Source organism: Thermothelomyces thermophilus, chromosome 2 (genome assembly GCF_000226095.1).
Source record: "Thermothelomyces thermophilus ATCC 42464 chromosome 2, complete sequence".
Taxonomy (NCBI): Eukaryota; Fungi; Ascomycota; class Sordariomycetes; order Sordariales; family Chaetomiaceae; genus Thermothelomyces; species Thermothelomyces thermophilus.
Genome location: NC_016473.1, coordinates 1,000,315 through 1,024,626, shown reverse-complemented (window position 1 = coordinate 1,024,626; position 24,312 = coordinate 1,000,315). Strand labels below are relative to the sequence as shown.

Genomic DNA, 24,312 nt, shown 5'->3' with positions numbered 1-24,312 from the left:
CAGGGTGGGCCGGGGGGGGGGGGGGGGGCAGTAACCCAGGCGCGCGGTGCCTCTTTTTTTGTTCGCGGACCCAGGGGTCGGTCGGATGACTTGCTGCGGCACTACTCCGTACGACTACCGAGTTCTCGCGTACGGAATACAATTAACTAACTGCGCGTTTGGCCCCCGGAGTTTCCTTCATCTCGGTGTCCGGCGACGACTGCAGCGGCAAATTGAACAAACGGGCCGGGTGACCTTGCGGCTCTTTCTTTGGTGATGCGGCAGCAAGGCAACTCGACGGCAGAATGACATGGGGCCAAGTCAAGACTCCTTGGCGGAACGATGGCCAGATGTGGTTTCTCGGCTGGGGGGGCACACGATGCCTGCGCTGTACTCTGGTAGCGTAGGACATACCACAGTACATACATACATCCACATACATCCTCCGTCCATGTGGTTAGTATACGGATGTATTGCACAGTGCGCGCGTTTCGTGCCGGCTGTCGCCGCGCGCGTGTGTGTTGGAATCCGCCCGTCGCACAGGTGTGTTTCTCCGCGCCGAATGGTCAAGATCCCCATCGGGCTCAAGATCCCCATCGGGCTTGTCATCTCTATTAGTAGCCAGCCACCATCTGCACCAGCGCCGCTTGGGGCGTCCATCGGGGTTCGCTTCGAACTGTGCCATCCCATTTGCAGTCTTCTTTGGGGTCGTGTGGGCGCTCTGATTTTGAGATTTGCTTTTTTGTTGGAAGGCTGTGCCGCTTTAATCCGTACATAGATCGGAATGCCAATGGAGCTAGATTTGGAAATAAAATTGAGGTTTTGGTATGATGACGGTACGCTCCCTGGATGAAATCCAAGAGTACGGAGTAGGATTGTAGTGAAAGTGGTGGGAGGAATCGTCTGTGCTCCGCAATCCGCGCTGGCACCGCCTTTGTTGCGGATTGAGGGCGCGCACCACTTGCTAGTGTATGCATGTACAAGGTGTACAGTATGTACATACAGAGGTACGTACTAGCGGCGGCAAGGCGTCGGCCAGCAGTTTTCATCCAAAGCGTGTTGTCTTGGCGCCGGGCCGTCGCCTGAAGATATGCCCCGCAACCCCACTACTTGCCGCGCCTGCCAGGGTCCATCCTACACTAAATCTTGGTGGGGCTTCCCGTCGCGTTGGTCGGGTGCCCGCTTTTTGAGGCCCACAGGCGACGAAACACCCGTCTTGACCGAACGGAAAGGCACGAGTCCCCAGAGAGGTGGTGTAGTGAACGAACTCTGTGTGGTGTCAAGCACAGTACACTACCGAGACTACCAAGTACAGAGACCGAAGAACAGGCTCGCCATGATTGGTTGGGCTGGGTAGCGTACCATAAAATGTGCATGCATGTATGTACTGTGTATGTATGTATGTATGTACTTCGTATGTATGTACAGTACAGTACATAACGTACAATAATACACCCGTGGACCAGCTGTTCGATCAGAGAGTTTGCGACTGCAGCGCAGTTTGCAAGCCGATCGACTCCTCGGTCGACCGCGCATGGTTTGGTAACGCAAACACCGATTCGACTGGAACACCCGAAAATGCACCTACATACACAGTACATACCTTACATACAGAAGGAACTGCCTAACCTACCTTATGTATATGCGAAGTTGTACAGTACTGTACCGAGTCGACCGCCCCCGCACGTCGTCAACCGTGCCGTGAAACGTCATCAGGCGGCAGCGCGTTTTTGCCCAGACGACGTGAGCCTCACGAACGGAGCGTCTTCTATCCGCGCGATCGGGCTGAGCCACGGCACATCCTCACAAATTACTCCGCAAGACACATGACAACCACTCTGACGTGTTGTGAGATGTCCGTTATTGGGCATTCTGCATCAACGGCCACCCCGGCCGGCCTCGCCTCATGGCTCTCGGGCCCACCGCTATGAATGAAGAGTCTGTCTGGATCAGTGATTTCGAGTCGAGTCGCCGCTTTCGAAGCGCGTTGCTCATCTCCGTATGGCGACGAGTGATTCGTAGAGAGCTGGCTCGCAGGCTCCTGGCCGCCCTCGTGTTCAGATTGTGCCGCCCCGGGGATGCATGCCACGCCGCCGTGTTCTTGTACATACTTCTGGCTCTGCAACATGATCAGCCGGGACGTGGCGTTTTCGGGGCCCTGACCCGATTCACAATCCAATGGGTTTTGGTGTCTTGAGTTGAACGGCGAAGCCCGGATGCGGAGGAGGCTAATTACTCCAGCGCTTTGCTTGGTGCTCCAAGTGTAAAACGGGGGTGTAAACGGCGGTACTTACTCCGTACTGCAAGCTCTGCGGCTCCTCACTTCCGCCCCTTCTGCTGGAAATTCAACCTTGTGTAACCATCCCTACTCCCCCCGCCCCCCGTTGGCTTTGGTTGGAAATCGCCACAAATCTCTCACCTCGTCCGTTTTAGGGAGTAGGTCCGGTCCTGTCCCCCCGTCCCGGGGGATTTGACCCAACTCTCAGATGCACAACAAGACGGCAGCCGCCGCAACCTGAATTGACACACTGCCATGCGCTGCCGGCGCTGTGTAACTTTGCCCCTAACATCCCACTACTCCAGCAAGCAACGCTGATCGGCTCCCGGCAATCTCCCCACGAAGGCGTTCGGTGTCTAGATTGCATCCTGAACGTACGTACTGTACATTCGTACATACATGCAACTCATTAGCTCGTCACAAAGGATGCCCGAAGTTGCGGCCTCCTGCGTGGTAGTGCGTGCATGAGCGGCCGTAACGTGAGGCCCGGATTAGATTACACACACATCCAGACTCTCTACATCCGTACTAAACTCGACGGTTCAAAAATTGAACTGGCCCGAGGAGTAAGTTGGGCGTGGCTAACACGCGGGGGGCCGCTGTGCTCGCGCATCACCCTACTTGTATCGTATGTGTATACCTTACATGCATACGGATACTGACTGCAGCTACTGAAACGCTGTGCCGCTTCGGACCACGCCCAGCTCGGAACGAGGTGTCAAGGACCGGTCAGCAGGACAAGCACCCTCAAGGACGAGTCAGGCAGGGTGCGTGACTACCGAGTACTTAGTATTGGGGGCTAGATGGACTTCCAACCACACTACGCATGTATGGATACATGGATACATTCCTCAAACGACACGACGCTTCAGCTGAAGAACACTAGCTCGCCCTAAATATGATCACCTCCCAGGACATGCCACCCAGCCCATCCCCCATCCCTGACAAACTTTCCTCACTCTACTATACTCCGTACATACAGATCTGATCCGTTAAAGAGGAATAACAACAACAACAAAAATAATAATAAAATAACAATCAAGAAAAAAAGGCAGCGAACCTAAATAAAATAAAACAAAGAACGAACAAAATGGAACTCACCTCTGGACAAATCTCTGGAAGAACCCAGACTAGAACCCTGAGCAGAAAGTTCCTCCCTCTGTCTCAGATTCAGCCCCAAACTATAACGCCCAGTCTCCAATACAAAAAAAAAAAGAAGAAGAACAAGAAAAAAAAAAAGAATGGAACACTCAGCGCTCTGTACTCCGTAATTACACATATACAATGCACCACCCTCCCACGCGAGGCGCTTCCCTCCGAGCGAGAAAACATTTTGTCTCGCGTATGGTTGGTGTTGCCACCTTTCCCCGTGCCTTCCTTCGTACACACAAACCATCCATACATAATCCGTACATATTCTGCAGACCGGTCACTCCGCTCGCTCCATAAGTAGAGACTGTTACTCGTAGCCGCCCGACGTCGCCCCTTACTAGTGCATAAAAATGGTTGGTGCTCGGGGAAGCAGGCGTCTGAGCCATGTCTCTGTTTCCCTGGCTAGTGCGTATCTTGAGAAAAAAGGAAAGGGGGGGTGTGAGAAGGGGGGCTCGGCGAATATGTATGGAACTTTCCATCCGGAGGCAGACCTAGGACAGCTGGGATGGGCAGATCTTGTGCTAGTGTATCGCATGTATGTATATCTATGTACGGATTCCGGATTCCGTAACTACATGTGAATGGAAACTGGAAACCCGAGGAGCCTTTGGCGATACACTACGAGAGTGGCTTGTGCAGTTCCTACTCTGATAGGGAAGGGACTCGAGGCTCCTAGCAAGGAAAGCTGTATTGTTGCTGTCCCGGAGGGTTCCGCTCACGGATATCTTTGACATGCTGCCCGACTTGTTCTCATCATCCCGGCCCCACGTCTTTGCGCAAGCATTACCCACTAGGGCCTCGTGCGAGCCAAATGGGTGGCGTCGAGGAAACGAATCAAGTCCTGCTGGGGCTTTTCCGCTCACGCAGAGCCATGACCGTCCGTCTCATTCATGCTATCCGTACTAGATATTAAAAGAAACAGGGACTGGAAAAAGACGAGGTCATAAGTGAAACACCCGCCGTTAACCCGTCTATACCCCATGCAGCATCCGATCGTTCAGAAATATCCAAGTTCCCAGGGTATCACATCATCAAGTGTTTAACTGTACTCGTCACATCATAATACCATCCTCCTCCCGGTCCCGGATGGAGGGTGGGACCTCGGGCTCGGGCTCAGGCTCGTTCTCGAGAGAAGTAGCGGGCTCGCGGTCGCAGTTTTCGCAACACTCGTGGTTGCACCCGTCATTCATGCACTTGGGCGTTATGCTCTCCCTCCAATAATGGTGACACAAACACTGGAACCGACAAGTCAGCCGGGCGAGAGCAGAAGGTTGCCAGGACAGAAAGAGACAACGTACGCATTCCCAGAACCACACTATGCCTCTGCCGTCCTTGAGCCTTTTCGACCTCGAGGAGCCGTCATCCCCGCCTCCGTCATAGCCGCGCTTGCGCGCCTTGCCCGCGAGGACCATATGCTTGCCCTTGGATCGCCTGGACTTCCCTGGCAGGCTGGCCGGCGATTCAATGGATTCGGTATCAACATGCTTCCAGTCTTTGATATCGGCCTTGGGCAAGCCGTGCCTGCCATTGAGGTGGTCGTCGATATGGTCGAACCGCTGGCTATGCGCAGGGCGCTCCTTGCCTGTTGACTCGATCGTCTTCTGACAGAAACCGCACCAGAAGCGAAACTCGTAGTTCCGGCCCAGGTGCCAGTCAGCGAGTCTCTTGTCGAGCACGACAAAATCGCGGATGCCGTGTTCCTCTTCGAGGTGAGTTCGAAGAGATTCTCTGCTGTGACAAACCTTGCCACATTCCCCTTGGTCCGGCCGGTCGGTGGGCCTCTCGGCACAGCGCCAAATCTCGGCTTGGAAGTGCTGGCTGTTTTCATGCCGCTTCCAGTCATTCTTACTACCAAACCTCTTGTTGCAGTTGACATAGGTACATGCGTAGGGTTTTGCGTGGCGCTTCAAATGTTTTCTAGTCCGACCGTTGTTAGCGTGCGGTTCGAGAAGAGAAGGGTGGTGGGAATGAGATGTACTTGAGCTCGCAACGTCGCTGAAAAGGCTTCTGACACTCCTGGCATTTGTAGATGTTGCCGCTGTCGCCCGCAGTTGAGGAGGGGTCCGTGGGCATTTGGCCCTTGGTTTCTACGTCGTCCAACGCCGGGTAGCCAAGCCTCTTCAGCATTTCGCCGAGCTTGCCCTTTTCGATTAACGATTTGACGACGGCGCTCGCCTGTGTCTCGTCATCAAGGTCGATGGGTCGCTGATTCTCGGCGTCCAGTTCCACCTGAGACAGCGAGGCCTTAATATGAGCCTCATCAACTTTGATGTATTGGGCGCCAGCATCCCGAAGAAGGTTGGATTGGGAGTCGGTCGAATTCTGTGACGGTTCATCCTCGTCCGAGTCGGAGTCATGCGAGCCGTCTTCTGAACCTGAGTCCAGGGCGGAACCGTCCACGTCCATGTCATCCGGTGCGTTCGATTCGACCTCGTCCACTCGCGTCAAAACGTCTGAACGCGAGACGTCTGGCGTCTCTGGTGCATCAGAGTTAGCCATCTCCTGGGCCTGCCGTGGCTGGGCGTCAAGCTGGTCAAAGGGCCTGGACGCTGCACATGCTTGAATCAAGATGTCGGGAGCAATGCCAATGCGAGACGGTAGGTTGGCTTCTTCCGAAATCAACTCCGCGCCTGAACGCGCTCCCTCCATGGTTGGCCGCTGCGTGTCGAGCACGAAAGGCGCTGATTTTGTCACCGGATGGGGGTTCTCCGTGATGTTTTGGTCCGAGAGTCGAAGCGAGCCGGTCTCCAAAGTAACTGGTACCCTCTCTTTCATAGATGAGAAAGACGAGAATGGGTTGACGTTGCCCATCTGGTCCAAGTGGGAATTCCTGAAAAGGCTGGCAGGATCTACATGACCCTGATCCGTCCCTACCCACAACGTCTCTGGAGTCAGAGTCGAGCTCGAGGCCGTGGGTAATTCTGAGGGAGCAGATTCGGAAGGGCGGAGGCCCGCAGCATCGGATCCCGAAACCCTGTGATTGCGCGTGTCAGGATTGCCGCTATATCGCACAGAGTCGAGCTGCGCAGACTCACTGGAACGTAAACCGACTCAGATCGGCGTTTTCTATGCCGTGCTTTCTCCTCAGGTGCTGCTTGAAATTATCTAGCCTGGGCCAGTCCTTGGGCTTGTCCTTACACTGGTCCACATCGCACCGATATACCGTCACGACACCCATCAAGAGCTTGTGCACGGATTTCGTGTGCCGGTCAAGATCGTTTTTAGTAGCAAATCCTTCCTCTGCCTTCGGACAGTCCCAGAATGGACACTTGCAGGGGCGAGTATGTCTAGCTTCGTGTTTTCTGGTCACTGGGTGTTAGCACGGGTGGAGGGCGCAGTGGATTATGTGCACTTACTTCAAGTCGGAGCGCCTCTTCACTGGCTCGTTGCAAACCGGGCATGTCATTCTTTTCGAAGTCGGCGCTCCGGAAGAAGGCCGTTGGGCCTGGGTTTCCCGTGTGTGAGGTTCATCTTTCGGCGAGGCGTCCTCCTGTCCGATTGCCTGAAAGCGAGAGAGGAAGTTTTGTTCGAGCTCTCCCTGGACAGAAGGGTTCCCCACGCTCTGCCGGGCATTGCTTCCGTATCCGGAATCGGTCGGCGTCCCTCCTATGCTTAGACAAACAGTATCGGGCTCCGAAGGCGGGGCGCTTCGGTAGGTCGTGAAGCTCGGGCGCGGCTGGTTGAACGACATGCCAACAGGCTGACCCGCGGCAGCCTCGAAGGGACTCCACGGTCCAGGTCCGTGGATGAACTGGTTCAGTGGATGCATTCCTTGATGCTGCGCGAACCCGCGTTGGCTACGAGCGCTCGGCAAGAGTCGCAAGCCACCCATTAGCTCCCTGGGATCCAGATTCGGTGCCGATATGGCCGGATACTGCGTGAGACTGAGCATGTTGAGGCTTGCCGACTGCTCAAGGTTGCGCATGATAATCGAATCTGGCGACCCAGGGGAACTGTCCCCATGGCTGAGTAGCTGACGAAATAGTCAGCATGTGATCATCAGGTAAAAAAAAAAAAAAAAAAAAAGGTATCGCGGCATCATACTGGGAATCGATCCTGGGGGGAGAACTGGGAACGCCGCGCCATTATAAAAGTGACGACCGAAACTTCCAGTGAGGGTCGAACGATGCCGGGGCCGGCGAATTCAGGTCGACTTCCGAGATATGGTCGCACGCCGGCACACTTTCCGAAAACCGGACGGCCTTATGCCGAGTAGCGATGGACCCGGTCTCTAGATCGGACGGAATCAAGACGTCGTCCAAATTGCAGCAAACTGGGTCCTGGATGCTAAATAGATGTCACCACAAGGGATAAAATCGGGGGAGAAAGTCGCTTTAGCGCAACCGGGAGTCCTCGAAAGGCGCAATGGGAGGGCCCGCCAAGTGAGCTCACTGCCAGCGAAGAACTGACGGACGCCTTGCCACGCATCGATTGGACAACATATCGAGCGGGACTGCAGAAATGGTGCGCGCACTACGCAGTTGTCGATAAAGCACGAATCCGTTAAATGAACAGTTGACGACCGTAAGATTGTCGCCAATCTTTCTCAACAACAGGACTAGACTTCGCAAAGCTCGGCGTCAACGACAACACCAAGAGATTATTGAAACTGCAAGTTGGCTTGTGTAGCGCCAGGTTCGAGGACGATGGAAGGAGCAGGACGCCGGACAGAGTCAGGCAGCCTCATGTTCTGCCTGCGCCTGCGCCTTCTGGTCACAAGTTGGGCAGACTCGAGCAGGCCAATGGCAAGCTTGCTCGCCATCGGAGAGTTTGCGGAAGCAAGGTAACGTTATGGTCACGTGCGTTGGCGGAACCATGGATTTGTCATTGGCCACTGAAGACCACCCCATTCATTACCCGCCAACAACAAGGAGCAGACTCGCTCTCCCCGACCAACCCCAACAAGTACACTGCGGACGACAAGAAGTACACTACGGACAGTAGGTGTAACGGTTCTCTCTCGGCCACTTACAGCGCCATTGCTCGATTGTCACGGTAACACAAGTCCACGACCATCCCGCTATCCTCTCAGCACCCTCCTTGCTCACTGTGCGCTACCCTTCACGGGCCAGTTAAAGTCCCTCCTGCCCTTGTATTATCTCGTTCCCCTGGCTGGCCCCGTAGTTGTTCGACATGGTGGCAAGGAGCCCAGCGGCGAGTACACAGTTAGAGATGATGGTGGGTCCCTCGAAGATCTTGGGCGATTGACACGGGCCTTTTTTTCGTGCGGAGCCAGGCGACCCTCGCGGCCCGTTCCCTTGCGGAAATGCCCCGGCCCGAAGCCTCGAACAAATCGTGGTTCGGGTGATTATGTATCTAAGCCTCAATATTAGGCTCGAGGTTATGTGAAGAAACAACCCATACGACTCCTTGGCGGCCCAAGAACTGCATGTTTGCCGAATATCAACCCACCATGCAGAAATCCCATCACATCTTCTTGCAGGTGGATGCGCGGATAGAACTGACGATCTTCGTATCTCTGCTACGTAGTTGGCGATGGTTCTTGAGGAAGAAGGACGGAGGCGTCCAGAGCCAACCTACAGGAAGATGTAGGTGGCTGCAACCTTGGTAGGGCTGGAGCCCTGGTGGGCCCAGTCCACCACACCCCCCCACAGATAGCCACATCGCTACCTGATCCTTCTACCTAAAGCAGTAGTCTAGATACAAATGGAGGTGGTTATCCATCAGTTCCATCTGCCTACTACGGCTTAAACCGCCTAGGGTACGTGTCTTTCTATTATCCCTAGCAACCGTAAGAAGTAAGCATGCTTCTCTCGTTCTAGTGGTTTGGTTAGTCTATCTATAGCTATCTTAGCGTTAGCTATATGCTTTAGTATAAAGCGTCCTTCCTTATACTTCTCGATGACCTATTTATACTAGATATTAATGGCCTATATATGTCTAATGTTTAATAGGTTTATTACGTTAATATATGTGTTTTTGCTATTAGTAAAGATAATTAGTATAGTTAGCTATAGATAGCTATATTCCTATAGGATTTAGTTAACCTATTATAAGGAATATATAGTTAGGGTAAGGTTAGTAAACTTTACTTTGGTAATACTAAATATAACAAATGTCTACTTCTTTGTTTTCTATAATACTAGTCTACTAGCTAGAAAGACGATATAAGTACTAGTAGAATATCGGTATAGGGGGTTATCTACCTAGGAGGCGTCTATAAAAGTAGTTAGTTTCAAGTTATTAATCTTTATATTACTACCGAGTTTAATACCGTAGGAATAGGTGCCGGCTAAATAGTAATATAGATACTAAAGAGCGTCTAGATACTCCTATAATAGACTATTATTAGCTTTATAGAGGTAGGAGATAGTATATATAATGTCGATTCGGGTATTATAGGCTAGCTAGTTTACTATCTTTCTTATCTTCTAGTTTATTCTAGATATATAGTAGTTCAAACTTCGAATACTAGGGAGTCTTAGCCGGATTAATGCCTTCTATTCCGTATTTATATAGTAAAGTGGTAATATATGTCTCCTATAATAGGAAGATCTTCCTATTTACCCTATCCTATAAGATATCTAATCCTAGGAATCGTTTGACTTTGCTAAGCTCCTTAAGGTCGTATCTATTCTTTAGACGGTCACGAATTCCGTTAACGGTAGAGCTATCTTTTATAGCAATAAAAAGGTCGTTAATGTATAGGATAAGTAGTATACCTATATCTCTATAACGAAAGAGATAGAGGTCGGAAGGGATTGATTCGAATCTAAGTTCTTTAAGTACTAGTTTAATTACTAGAAACTAATATAATAGACTTTAATATAGTCCATAGAGTGTCTTCTTTAGCCTATAGACTTTGCTAGATAGCTTATCTAATCTAGGAAGTAGTTCGACGTAATATTTTACCTTATCCGGAATTAGTACATTTAGAAATATAGTTTTAAAGTCAAATTATAAGCACTCTAGATCTTTAACTATGATAATAATAAAAAAGATCTTGACCGTTATACTATTGATAACTATAGTATATACGTCTTAAGATTTCTAAGATCCTTTGTTAAAATTGCTATAGATAACCTATCTAGCCTAGGCAGTCTTCTAGCTAGTAGATAGATTAGTCTTTTCGTTATATACCTACTTGCTAAGCAAGATATAGATGCTAGGGCGTTTATTAATAAGTTTATAGACTTCCTTCTCCTAGAGACTCTAGTCCTGTTTGATTATCGCTAGGAGCTACTAATCTTCAAAGTTAGCTCTACGTCTAGCTTCGTAATAGTTCTTTAGAACTAACAGATTCTAGCTAATGGATATGTCATATTTAACGCTAACAGGGGTAGCTATAAAGACAACGGATTCGGCTAGCCTCTAGTTATCTAAGTGGTAGGTAAGGAACTGACTAGGAAGCTTCCCTTTGTTTAGTTTTACATAGAAGCTAGACTAGGATATATCTCTAAAGCGGGATATCCGTTATCTCTATAATCTCCCCCCCCTATTGGCCTCCCCCCCCTTATTGCTTCTTCTATCTATAGGGAGTAGGTAGTATACGGTGCTAGTAGGTAGTTACATAGTATAGGGGCTTCCTCTTGTTAGATTTCTTGGATATCTTTGTCTATAAAAGAGACAAATTTATCCTAATCTTTAGTTATTAGTATAGGAGACGGAGCTGACTAGGTAGGTTTAGGAGTTAAAGTCGCAAACGGTAGATAGTCTGTTAAAGTTAGTAGTAGTAGCTATTAAACTATGATAGTTAGAGATAGAATTGACTAAGGTATCGGCATTTCTAGCTAGTTTGCTAGTTAAACTAGCATTTCTGGCTATTTCTATACCGTAAAGTTTAATTAAATGGATAAAGGTATCTCTACCCTATAGTTAGTATTTAATATATTAGTTAGACCTAAAGAAGATTAGGATATTAGTTTTAAGCTAGTAGTTACTAATAAACTAGGTTAATCTATTCGAAGATCTTTTAGTAGCTAGAAGGTAACTATATAATAGAATTCTAGGGAGTTTTCGTCTTCTTTAACGGTAGTGTCCGCAAATATTACTTTATGCTTAGGAGGATTAACAATATCCTCATCCTTATGGTAGTCGTTTCCTTTGTTGAACTTGACAGCGCTAACTCTAATAATAGCTCTAGTCTATAGGTTCTAAACCTAGTAGATCTTACTATAGATATCCGTATATCCGATAAGTCTCCCCTTTTCTACCCACGGGCTGAACTTGTCAGCCCTATCACGCTTGTCCGGCTTAATATAGTAATATATATAGTAGAAGTAAGTATATAGGTGTCAGATATATAGCTTATAAGCCTCCTCTAGCATATTAAACGTAGTTATAAACAGCTTATAAGGACTCTTATTGCCTAGGTTGGCCCTAGTTAGAAGAAGATTAGCGATAATAACTATAATGTTAACGACAAACGGCTAAAGGAATTCTAGGATTTGATATATAAGTATTGTAGTTCTAGCCTTCTAAATGATATCTATAGCTACGCATTTAGCTTTGCCGTTTTGCTAAGGGCTCGAAGGAGTGGTCTTTAAGATAGTAATGCCTTTGGCATCTATAAATACGGCTAGTTTACTATCACGGAAGTCCCTACCAGATTGGCCAAATTCTGTACCGCCGTCGAGTCCGAGCATTTAGATATATCTACCCGTTTGGTTATATATCTAGACGATCTAGTCCTTTAGTCTATCGAACATATCTAACTTGGTATAGCCGAATTTGACCTAGTGGTAGTTTAACTAGACGTTAACGATATAGAGGCTATATTTATAATCTAGGTAGCCGGGAGTCTTATAAGTGACAACGTCTATATAGATAAAGTAAAGTGGTCTTATCGCCTAGGTTAGGGCACGTTTACCTAGTTTATCCATTACCTTCCCTATAATATAGGGTTTATAAAAGCTATCAATATCCTTATTAGTTAGGTCGATACCGGTGTCTTTGTAGGTAGCTTTAATAGTAGCCTTGCTTATATATGTTAGGCAGCGATATATAATATAGTAGTTAATAGAAGCAAAGATAGCTCTAGCTAGGGTAGGTTCTTTGGCAATAGTAGTGGCCAGTATAGTCGGTTTAGCATTACAGACGACGAAGACGTCGCCAAGTCGTTCAAGTTTAGTGACAACTTGGCCAGATTTACCTATATATAGGGTATAATCTACCTAGTTCTAAAAGATATTATCATTAATTAACTTCCTAGTATTAATCAAGTTAGCTAGGGAAGCAGAATTATAGAGTACCTCTTAGATTTTAACTATAGCTATCGTACCGTTTCGAAGAACTGTCTGGTAGGTAACGACGCCTATCTCCTTAGCTTCTATAATATCGCTAGACAAGGAGAGATATACCCTTGGTCTAGGTAAACGGTAGAGCTTAGTAAACTACTTAATGTCGTTAAAAACTATATCAGCTACGGCCGAATCATAGTAGATAATGTCCCTTATAGCGTTAATAGCTTGCTACTAGGTACTGGAGGTTAATAGGAGACGATACTGTTAGTTATAATGATAAGGACGGTCAAACGGATATAAAGTTAGTAGAATAGAAGTTATTATATATAGTAGATATTACTAGATTTATAACCCCTAAATTCAGGTATAGTACTACTATAAATAATAGTATATTCTTCCTAGCTAGGTAGTAAGCTTTTTTCGGCTAGGTATCTAGTGCCTTCTCTAGGTTATAACTCTAATAGATATTCTTAGGATTATAGTATAAGCTATACTTACAATGCTTAACTTCGTTATAGAAACGTTTATTATAATCCTAGCATTTAATCCTAAGGTAGGATAACTTCTTTCTATTAGACGGTAAGGCAGAGTAATCATCTATCTTCTTGCTATTATTATTATTAGTACTAGTAATATTGATATTAATTAGGTTCCTCTTTATATCCCGGTCGATATAGGTCTTAGTTATATCCCTAATAAGGTCCTCCTAAGTAAGGGACTTATCTTCCATCTTTTGGATATTCCATTAAAATAGGTTAGGATAGATCTCCTTAATAGATGACAGGATATAGTAGATCTCTACCACTAGTAGGAAGACGATATCTATATTATATAGCCACCAATAGATAATATAGAGCCAATCAATATACTAGTCCATAATGTCGAATTTAGACAGACTAATCCCTATATACTCCTTGACTAATATCCGGGTTATATAGATAGTACTATATTATAGTGCCTAGAAGACCTTTAAGTATATAGTATAGGGATTAACAACTTCTAGGTTCTAGCTAATATATATTATACACGACTAGATATCTAACTTCCTTAAGGATATAATAATAAGTCGGAAGATATTAGACCGGTCTGCCTTCTATATACTATGGGCGATAATGTCATCCTTATCTAGCTTAGGGACATCGGTTTCGAAATAATAGAAGAGGTTATATAGTGCTAGCGATAACCGTAGTTAGCCGTCCTATGTCTCTAAATCATCCTTATTATAGAGGGTAGGAAGTAGTACAAAGGACCTCTTCTCTAGAAGGATAGGAGTGCCGTTATTATTAGAAGTAGTCTATAGGTGCCTTATAAAGATTATATCTTGCTCTCTCTAATAGCAGTCGGCTACTTCCTATAAGGTAACTATCTATTATAATAGGTCTTAGTTATTAGTTTAAGTATTATTCCTTTTAAGGTGTTCCTCCTCTTAATCTTGTTATTAGAGTATCTCTACCTTATCTTCTTCTTCGTCCCTAAGGATAGGGCTATCAAATAGGGTTAAAGACATCTTAAGAGTGTAATATATATAGTTATATGACAAACCCAACTCAGACTTCTTCTAAAAGGGTTCAGACGAAGGTAGATTAAGCGGGACAGGTAGGCAGGTCGTCTAAGGGATTCGGTGAAGCCAAAGGGTTTATAACAACACTTAGAGTTGTCTCTCATAGTAATTAGCAATGCTTGGTATGAGTACTGTGATTGTGATTATTACCACTAGTAAACTCCTAGAGTCCACTATAACGAGTGACTATTTACATGTATATATACTTCTGCCGATCGCTCATAGTCCCTTTCTATCCTGCCCTTGGATCGCCTCTAGTAGCTAGCTATCCTCCGCTATCTTTCCCTTTTTGGTAATCGTTTGCCTATGGTAGCCCGTGCTCCCTAGCGATCCTATGTCAGCCTCGCTTCGTGCCCTTCTTGATTGGTGGCTCATTTAGCCTTCCGTGCCCCACCGGGTCGTGGTATATAGTTAGCTCGTGACACGATGCCCTCTCTTTAGGGCTTTTGACCTGAAAGCTTCTTATGACTTGTTTTAAATACTATTAATGCCCCCTTGTTCTAGTAGGTAATGTCCCTTTTTCTGCTAACTTCCTTTTATTATAGCTAATCGTGTTCCTAGGAATTGTCGTAATCTTAAACGCGAACAATACGCTATTACGATTAAGATTAAGTGAGAGGGTTATAAGGTCGCTATGCCTTATAAGCGTTATTAGAATACGAAGCTATAAAAGCGTTATATAATAATAGAAGGTTTAAACAAGTATTAGAACTATATTTGTATAGGTAAGAAGTGTAGTAGTCTGAACGTTACAGATGCCTATAGGTTCCTCGTTTTTTTTTTTTTTTTTATAGTCTTAGGTAGCTAACTATCTTAGTCCTTTCGAATTTGTCAGAGTAGGAGAAGGTTTTAAGAGAGATTACTAAGACCGAGGCGCTACTTGCTTAGATACTAAGCCGTTTAAGTCGATTACATCGTTTATAGCAATCCCTGCGCGATCGTAGTACCGAAGTTTTTTATCGTGGCGTAGCTCGTCTAGAGGAGGAGGAAGAACCAGATACTCCTCCGCCGATGTCGGAGACGCAGACCCTCGCGGGTCAGGCTTAGGCGTTAGGTGCTTTTGACGTGTTCGATTAGGAGTCGATTAGGTTAGATCCTAGTCCTAATCCTAGCGGGTTCCCCTCTTTTTCTATCGGGGAATAGGCTTTAGAACCGGTTCTTATAGCTAGTTAGGATTCTGTCGGTAGAACTACTCTAGTTTCTCAAGGCAATTCAGGTTCTTAACAGGTTTCTATAAGTTATCTTCTGGTCTGAAATCAAGCCATTTGACTAGATACTATAGTTCCTTATTAATAATATATAAATCTAGAATTTCTTCGATATCCTATTCTTCCTCTTTGTCCTCTACTTCGATATTTGTAGCGATTTTGGCGTTCTTCGGTATTGGTTCGAGGAGTGAAATATGAAAAACATCTGTCTATAGTCATATAGATGATAGTAACGATAGTTAGTAGTTAGATGTCGAAATTCGTTCTTTGATAACAAAGGGTCTAACCTTCTTAAAGTCTAGCTTCGTGCTTAGTTATTTGGTTCGTAAGTTTTGTACGATTAGGTAGACTTTGTCTCCCCTCTCTAAGTAAGGTCCCTTGAGCCTGTGTTTGTCGTAGTAGTTCTTTATTCTGGTTTTGACAAACTTGAGTTCCTTTTTAAGCTTCTCGTATAGTGTATATATTTGTTCTGCTTTGACTGCTACTTTTGGCACTATGACCTCTAGTTCTTACCTAAGGTCTGCTTTATATCTGTAGTTCGCGAAGAACGGTATAACTTTGGTTATTTCCATTAGCATTGTATTATAAGCGAGTTATACTATTAGTAATAGTATGACCTAGTCGTCTTATTAGTAGTTGATGTAAGAGCGGAGGTACTGCTTAATAACTTAGTTTAGTCGCTCCGTTTGTCCGTCGGTCTATAGGTGATATGCCATTAATAGCTTGCTATTAACGCCTAATTGTTACATTAATGCTTACTAGAACTTCGATGTGAACTTGGTGTCTCTGTTAGTGATCTATTCCTATGGCTAAGCGTATACTGATGTGACTTGCTAATAGATCACGTCTACCAGCTGTTCTGCTATCTAGGACTCTTTGTAGGGAAAGAAATATGCCTACTTGGTTAGGCAATCTACTATAGTAAGAATACTATCGTAGGTTACTCCTATAGCTATATCCTTGGATTCTAGCAGCTTTATAATAAAGTCTATCGTGACTAAACTCTATAGTTTGTTAGCTATTAGTAGTGGCTAAAGTAGCATATATGGCTTGTATTATGTCGTTTTGCTTTGATTGTAGATATCGTAGCTCTGTATAACTTCCTTAACTCGTGTCGTTAACTATAGAAAGTCGTAATATTTCTTGACTTATACGATAGTCTTCGTGACTCCTTTGTATCCTCCGAGTTTTGACTTGTAGAGTTTTCGAATCATTCGTAGCTGTTGATCTTTATTATAGATATATGCTTTACCTTGGTACTAGAGTTTCCTATCTTTTTCTTCCACTTCGTTAGGTACCGCTAGTCTAGGTATTACTTAATACTATACTTCGTCGATCCTTTCTTCTCGAAAGATTACGCAACATTCTAGGAACGAGTCGAGTAGGTCATCTTCCACAGGTGTCTACGTTTCGTGACGTAGCGTTCCGTCTATTCGTTCCTTGAATAACGGTGGCGTTGTTTCCGTTTATCCTTCTATATGATCCGTTTGTCGGCTTAAGGCATCTACTCATATATTCTCTTTGCCCTTCTTATAGCGGATCTTAAAGTTGAATTCTACGAGGAATTCTACCTATCGTATTTGTTGTCCGTTAAGTTCTTTTGTCGTCGTGAAGTATCGTAAGTTCTTATAATCTATATATACTTATACTAGTTTAATCGTGCTGCTAAGGTATAGTCGCCATTCCTTGAAAGCTTCGATAATCGTAAGTAGTTCCTTGTTATAGATTAGATAATTGAGACGTAGTCTATCGAGCTTCCTTAAAAAGAAGGCTATAGGATATAGCTTTCCTTGTTCGTCTCGTTGTCCTAATTGTCCTCCGATGGTATAGTCTAAAGCATCCGTTTCTACCTCAAATAGCTTCTTAAGGTCTAGTAGCACTAGTACTAGATCTTTAGTAATGGCATTATAGATCTATGTAAATGCTTACTCGTGCTATTCTTCCCATTAGAATTCGCTCTTTTCCCTATTAACTAATAACTTATATATATATAGCGCGTCTAGTACTACTTTTACATGCTTCCGGTGTTTGTCTATTATCTTAGAGAAGATAAGTATATCGTCAAGATAATATACCGTAAATTTGTCGAGAAAGGGTCGGATAGCTTGATCAATTAGGGCTTAGAACGTTGCTAGCGCGTTTATAAGTCCGAATAGCATGACGAGGTACTTATAGTGGCCATAGGGTATCCTAAAGGCCGTTTTCTACTTGTCGCCTTCTTTAATCTGTATATAGTTATAGGCCGATGGCAAGTCAAGACGCGTGAAATATTAGGCTCTTGCTAACTAATCTTGGAGCCGTGAGATTAGCGGTAATAGGTATCGGTTTTTCACGGTCTGTTTGTTAAGTTGCTAATAGTCGACGTATAACCGTAGCTTTCTGTCTTTCTTAGGTATAAACAGGATTAGGTAACCTACTAGCAATGTCGACAAGCGGATATGTCCTCTTCGAAGGTTCTCCTCTAAGTATCACTTAAGTTCTTCGTTCTATATCTAGCTCGTATAGTAAATCTTGAAGAACTTTAGTTATACTCCTTCCTTAAGCTTAATCTCGTAATCCTATAAGTCGTGCTCTAGTAGTCCTTCTAGATACTTCGGTTCGAATACTAGGTATCCTTTATATTCCTTCGGTACTTCCCTAGTCTTGTCTTATCTCTTAGCTTTCTAATAGTATACGAACTTGGTTCCGTCTATAGCAATACTAGCGATTTCTCCTATCTTAACCTACTACTCTAGTTATAGTGCTCTACATTCGTTAATAGAGAGAACAGCTATTAGCGGTTTAGCTCGTTCCTCCTATCGTAATGTTAGTGTCGTTATGCCGCTTCTTCTAGAGTCCGTAGTGGTCTGCCTGCTACTATCCGTCTCTTACGGTAGATCCGTAGGACATGCCTTCCCCTGAGTATTGTCTGCTTATGATCCTTGCGTGCTTCCTATCTTACTAGTCGAATACGACTCTATTCGGGGTCGTAGGTAGCTACCATTCTTCTAGCTAATGTCCAGGTCGTAGTCTTTATATTATAGTAACCCTAATATTATATCTTTATTATTACCTATATCTACGATACTAAATATGACTACTATAGTCTTCTCTACTATAGTAATGTCGATTAGTTCGGTCTCCCTATATATCTATTATATCGGAAATGGCCCTTTGACTATGCTATGCTTCTACTTCATTTTCTAGGGTATCTATAGCTAATTTACAAGCATTAGCGAAATTAGGTTTATCTCTACTCTACTATCTACTAGTATAAGCATTTCGTACTATTTCTATTATACTGTTATCTACAATTGCTTGTCTTGCCGCCGTCGTCTAAAGATTGTGGCGATTTCCTATATTTCTACTAGGAGGTCTCGATATAGTAGTCTCTCACGCCAGTTCCTCCTATACTATACTATCACTTGCCACTATACGGGCGTTAATGGTTTTCAGGCCCCTCGAAGGGCCCTAACCCGTTTCCCAGGTCAGTGCTAACCTCTTTAGTTATTCGGCTAATAGTAGCTTCGTCGATCGTACTTATTTCTACAAGCTATTAAGTACTAATAACTTCCTACCATTAGGTCTATTCTGCTTTCTATCGTGCGTACCATAGCTTTATCTAAAGCTCCTAGATCTACGATTTCTTTTCGTCTATATGGTAAAGGTAGTCATTACTCCGGTACGAGTCCTATATGTCTTGTCCTATTCCGTAGTACCTAGGCTAGGCTTGTTTTGGTATTACCGTAATGCCTTCTAGATCGCAGGCTTCGATTTTCCAGAGCAATTCGGCTGCTCTGTTTCCTATATTATAGACCTATTCTATAGGGCAAAGGCTCCTATCCTCATTTCCTTGTTAGGTCGGCTAGTAATTATTTTCGAATTTGTCGCGAAAGTAGTATTAGCATTTATATACTATATACTAGAACTAGGGCACTTATATATATACCTTGTATCGCGGGTATAATCATGTAGCATTGCCTAGAAGGTATTAGAACTCTTTTCCAAATCCTTCCTACTATATATAGACTATAGATACTCTAATGCTAAGGTAGGAGTGTTTCTTCTAATAGCTTTCCTATATACGCTCGTCCTTTCTACAGTTTATATATATAAACTAGTACTCGGGGTTCCATATATCGTAGCTAAGTTGCTAATCGTCAAAATACTCGGCATAGCTGTCAGGCCTATTATATATCATAGGCTGTTCCCCTCTAATGGTTTCTACGATACGTCGGAGTTCCCTTATCTCGTCCCTCATCTCATCGCTCTATTAGGCAAGTCTAATCAAACGTCTATCCCGTTCGCGTAGTTCCGTATTAAGCCAGAAAACTTCGTTATAGTACTATTCGATTCGTTCCTAGAGAAATAGAACATTAGGTCTAGGTCTTTCGATTCCTTAGGTATTAGTTATCCACGATCTATCCCGCCTCTATATGACTATAAAACCCTACTATCTCAAGGCTAGGAGAATCGAAACTAGCGGTATATATTCTCCTACTATATCCTATTTAGCAAGATCTATTTCTAGATCTACAGTGACTAGTTTAGAGTACGGTACTTGTTCGTCTTTACTATTGTTATTATATCCAAGACTGTCCGTATCACTGCCCCTGTCTTCGTAGCTTGTAGCCGTTACTTCGATAATATCCTTAGTAGTTTCGTTGATAGCCGTAATTTCCTTCCTAGGGACTAGTTTCCAGTCTTTCTTCGGGCTCCGGCATTCTCGCTTATAGTGCCCTTTCTTTCCGTAGTTATAGTAGGTAGCATTGGACTTGTCTTTGGTTGTCTTCTTCTAGTCTTGCTTCTACGTTACGTCTATATCTATAGCTCTAGGGTATGTCCTATATAAGGTACTAATATATACTCGCTTTTTCTTATCGTTAGCCTTAACCGTAGTTCCATTTATTTGTCCTCGTTTCTATTACTCTTGTATATAGAGTCGATCATCGATTCTAATGGCCTATATGATATATTTATCTAGGGTCTTAGGCCGATCGTACTTATATAGCTTGTCTTTAACCTTTTCCTTTAAGCTATTATAGAATAGTTATATTAATGCCTTATTATTAAGCTAAGACTTGAATATATCCTATCTAAACTATATAGCGTAGGAAGCTACTAACTTAGTCTATTAGAGATTGGCAAGTCTTTCTTACATATAAATCTTCTCATCTTTATTACTAAAAACCTTCTAAAGCTCTTCTTCGAAACGGTCGTAAGATTAGAAGACTACCTATGTAAACGTGTCCCGGTCGTCTTTATCTTCCTTAATAAGATAGTCGTTCTATATAAGCTCGAACCATCTAAATACCTTACCCTCTAATCTCGTAGCTATATAGAGAACTTTGGCTTTATTATCTAGAAACTTATCGTTATTAAGCTAGAAGTAGGATTAGAGGTTTGTTAGGAATCCTACAAGATCCTCCTTAGTTCCTCTATATTTGCTAGATAGTTCGATCTTGATACAGCTCGCTTTGGTAGTCTCGAGCGCTTCGATTTTGGCGTAGGCCTCGTTAACCAGTTTCTACAAGTACTTTTCGCCGTTCTCGAGTTCCTTAATTCGGGCTTAAGCAACCTTATCTCTCTAGTCCAACTCCTAGATCTGCTGCTAGAGTTAACTAAGCTAGGCAAGCAGCTATTCGACCGTAACGTTAGTAGCTATGTCAATATCGAGGTCGAGGTCACCTCCATTCTAAACTATGACAGAACAAAGGGAGTGGTAATAACGTATAACAAACCTAACTCAGACTTCTTCTAAAAGGGTTTAGACAAAGGTAGATTAAGCGGGACAGGTAGGCAGGTCGTCTAAGGGATTTAATAAAGCCAAAGGGTTTATAATAACACTTAGAGTTATCTCTTATAGTAATTAGCAATACTTGGTATAAGTACTATAATTGTAATTATTACTACTGGTAAACTCCTAGAGTCTACTATAATAAGTGACTATTTATATATATATATACTTCTGCCGATCGCTTATAGTCCCTTTCTATCCTACCTTTGGATTGCCTCTAGTAGCCAGCTATCCTCTGCTATCTTTCCCTTTTTGGTAATCGTTCGCCCGTGGTAGCCCGCGCTCCCTAGCGATCCCATGTTAGCCTTGCTTCGTGCCCTTCTTGATTGGTGGCTCATTCAGCCTTCCGTGCCCCACCGGGTCGCAGTATATGGTTGGCTCGTGACAAGTTAGGTTAAAGTTCTAATCTTTCCCTTAGAGTCTTACTACCTTGCTTATTTCTCCTAGATGGTAGATACCATTTACCCTTAGGTAGTAGGCTTATTTGTATAAGGAAACGTCTTTAAGGGCTTATAGGTCTTACGCTTAATAACTTCTACAGGTTAGAGTAATTAGAATTACTAAATCTTAATAGATTTGCTAAAATCTTAATAGATTTGGTGGTTTCCTTGATGGAATTAATGTCTTCCTTGATAGAATCGCTAGTTCTGATGATTTCCTTGATAGAAAGAAGAAAATCCTAATAGAATCTTGACTTAGTTATTGCTCTTATAGATAGAAATGACTAGCACCTTCAGAATCTAGTTGCCGAAGGCCGAAGTCTATAGATTTAAGCGATTAGCAGAGGTTCTAAAGAAGGAGAGCAATCCGCGAAGAAATGAGCAGCGGAAGATAGATTTATTAATAGGTTTGCTAATAGGTTTGCTAGTTCTATTGCCGTAATTCTGGCTGGCGATTAAACCGCTTTAGCTTTAGGTTTAGGTTTAGTAGTTAGGTTAGAGGTAGCTATAGTCCAATGGATTCGAGTGACTGTAGGAGCCTCTAGAGCCGAATGGTTATTATTGTTATTGTTGTTAAGGTAGCTACAGTTGAAAGAAGAAGAAGCCAACTATAGGAGCCTCTAGTAGAGGGCTTATAACCTCTTGTAGGTGGATGCGCGGATAGAACTGACGATCTTCGTATCTCTGCTACGTAGTTGGCGATGGTTCTTGAGGAAGAAGGACGGAGGCGTCCAGAGCCAACCTGCAGGAAGATGTGGGTGGCTGCAACCTCGGTAGGGCTGGAGCCCTGGTGGGCCCAGTCCACCACACATCTCAACTTCCGCGATCCGTAATTCTTGCCAAACTGGGTCCGGATGGCTTGCAGATTCAGATCAGTCTCCAGCCTCCCACCGGGACTGGGGTCGAGGCCCTACACCATCTCAGGCCCAGATGCAAGGATCGACTTCCCGTTGATAGTTACCACTAATAACCTGGCGCCAGGCCCTCCCGGATGGCTCGAACAACCCCTCCCAAAGAGGCTTGAAGACCCTCGAGTTCATCGTACCCGCTCGTCCCGCGCGACTGGGCGGCATTTGCCCGGTTTCACTCCTGCCTACCTCTAAAGTTGTTCCAATGGCATGGCCCTCGTCGCCTGTGCTTTGTTGAGCTGCGTGCCACCCTGCCATAAACTTCATGCGGTTAATGACAGTGTAAGCCCTCGGGGTTCGAGGAATCGAGACGAACCGGTCTCGACGGTCTCGACGGTCACAACACTGTTCCCATCTCGGGTCCACGATGGGCTATCCTGGGCCGCTAGGCCGCCCACGCTGGAGGTCACAATCCCCCCCACCCCCCTCCAATGCCTACTGCCAACGCGCTTTGCCTTCTTGGGCTGCAGATGATGTGCTGCGCCCAGAATGACTCGGCCCATCGCTCACGGGTTGCATAGACAGCTGGCGGTCGCCCATTGACGCCATACTTTGGGACACGACGCCAGTCGAGCACGAATGATATTCGTCAATACCCTGTAACAGTGAGTGATCTATCACTCCTGATACAGTGATAATGCCTTGTGATGCTCCCGCAACCGCAGCATCCAGGTCTCTCATTGTCAGGCCTCTCACATGAGGCGCCTCCTCGAGCCCACCGGCACACGTCACGGCCATTTGGAGCCGGTCCACGAAAAGATAATAAAAGAACTCATGGCACTAAGGGTTGTTGGCCAGCCGCCGGCAAACACAAAGGATTAGCAGTAGCTTCGGGGGGGCGGAAGTAAGGAACAGTTTGAAGCCTACGGCGTCGATAAGGACCGCTGGCATGATATAAACCCTCCCTCTGGAGACCATCTCCCGTGTACCACTGCAGCAGCGGTTCGAGCTTCCACCAGTCAAGGCACAAGCAAACCATTAGGAGTCTTTCGTCATCCACGGTTCAACCGAGCAGCAGCAAGCAACCTGTAACCGGAGCGGTCCATAAAGCGTCCATTCACCTCCCGCCATTCCCCTGAAGAGCCGTCCAACTAGCTCGAGTATCCGCCATGTGTGACTACGACGAGTTCAGCTTCACCTGCGGTCACTACGTGATCCGCCGCAAGTCCTACTGCCATTTTGCCCGCAATCACCCCACGCACGGTTGCAGGAGCGTCAAGAAGCTTCGGAACATCTGGGAACAGGGCCGGCCTTGCGATGAGTGCATACAGAGGCACAGACAGGCCCAATGGGAGTATTACCAACGTCAAATGCAAGCCCAGGGTCAGGGTCAGGGTCAGGGTCAGGGTCAGAATCAAGGTCATGGTGAAGGTGAAGGTCAAGGTGAGGAACCTCTTTATCTTCCTCGCGGCCACAAACCTTTTTTTCCCCATGAGGTCATAAGCTAATAATCCTCGCAGGCGGCAGTGGTTCGCAGTAAGGGCAAGAAATAAATCATTCTTCTTCGGAAAATTGCTTCGCCCGTTGGCATCTGGGAATGGCACCGCGGTGGGTAAATTATGCCATCTATAGCTGCTTCTCTAGTGGGCGCGGGCGCCATTGGCTCTATGGTCACTGGCCTGGCAGTGGATCATCAGAGAAAGGAGAGCAGTGCAACTCCACAGCATTCTACATAGAGTTCGTTCAGTTGATGGCGTCGTACTCTTCCTGCAAAGATAGGTTATAAGTAACCTATTGCTAAAACAACAAGAGTGTGCCTATTTCGCAAAACCAAGTTAACCGCCGCTCGTCGTGAACACTCTCCCAC

At 45.2% G+C, this 24,312-nt stretch overlaps 2 protein-coding genes across 2 annotated transcripts; one reads left to right on the top strand and one right to left on the bottom strand.

Moving 5' to 3' along the window:
- Nucleotides 1-4,388: 4,388 nt before the first annotated feature.
- MYCTH_2300377 (uncharacterized protein) lies at nt 4,389-8,057 on the bottom strand. Its single transcript, XM_003661186.1, has 7 exons — nt 7,454-8,057; nt 7,285-7,382; nt 6,766-7,215; nt 6,445-6,711; nt 5,388-6,383; nt 4,708-5,326; nt 4,389-4,644 (listed from the first exon to the last, which is right to left on the bottom strand). Exons 1-7 carry the CDS (start codon nt 7,493-7,495, stop codon nt 4,462-4,464), a joined length of 2,655 nt encoding a protein of 884 aa, XP_003661234.1. The 5' UTR covers nt 7,496-8,057; the 3' UTR covers nt 4,389-4,461.
- Nucleotides 8,058-23,614: 15,557 nt separating this feature from the next.
- On the top strand, nt 23,615-23,779 carry MYCTH_2023079 (uncharacterized protein; the record flags this gene model as incomplete). The annotated part of the gene is made up of 1 exon (XM_003661185.1): nt 23,615-23,779. A coding segment is annotated over one exon (165 nt), but the record flags the coding sequence as incomplete, so codon positions are not given.
- Nucleotides 23,780-24,312: the final 533 nt, after the last annotated feature.

Coding starts and splice junctions, on each gene's coding strand:
- MYCTH_2300377 (XM_003661186.1), bottom strand. CDS start 7,495: ATGGCGCGGCGTTCCCAGTTCTCCCCCCAGGATCGATTCCCA. Junction 6,712..6,765: donor AAGAGGCGCTCCGACTTGAA/GTAAGTGCACAT, acceptor CCCAGTGACCAG/AAAACACGAAGCTAGACATA. Junction 6,384..6,444: donor CTGAGTCGGTTTACGTTCCA/GTGAGTCTGCGC, acceptor GCGCAATCACAG/GGTTTCGGGATCCGATGCTG.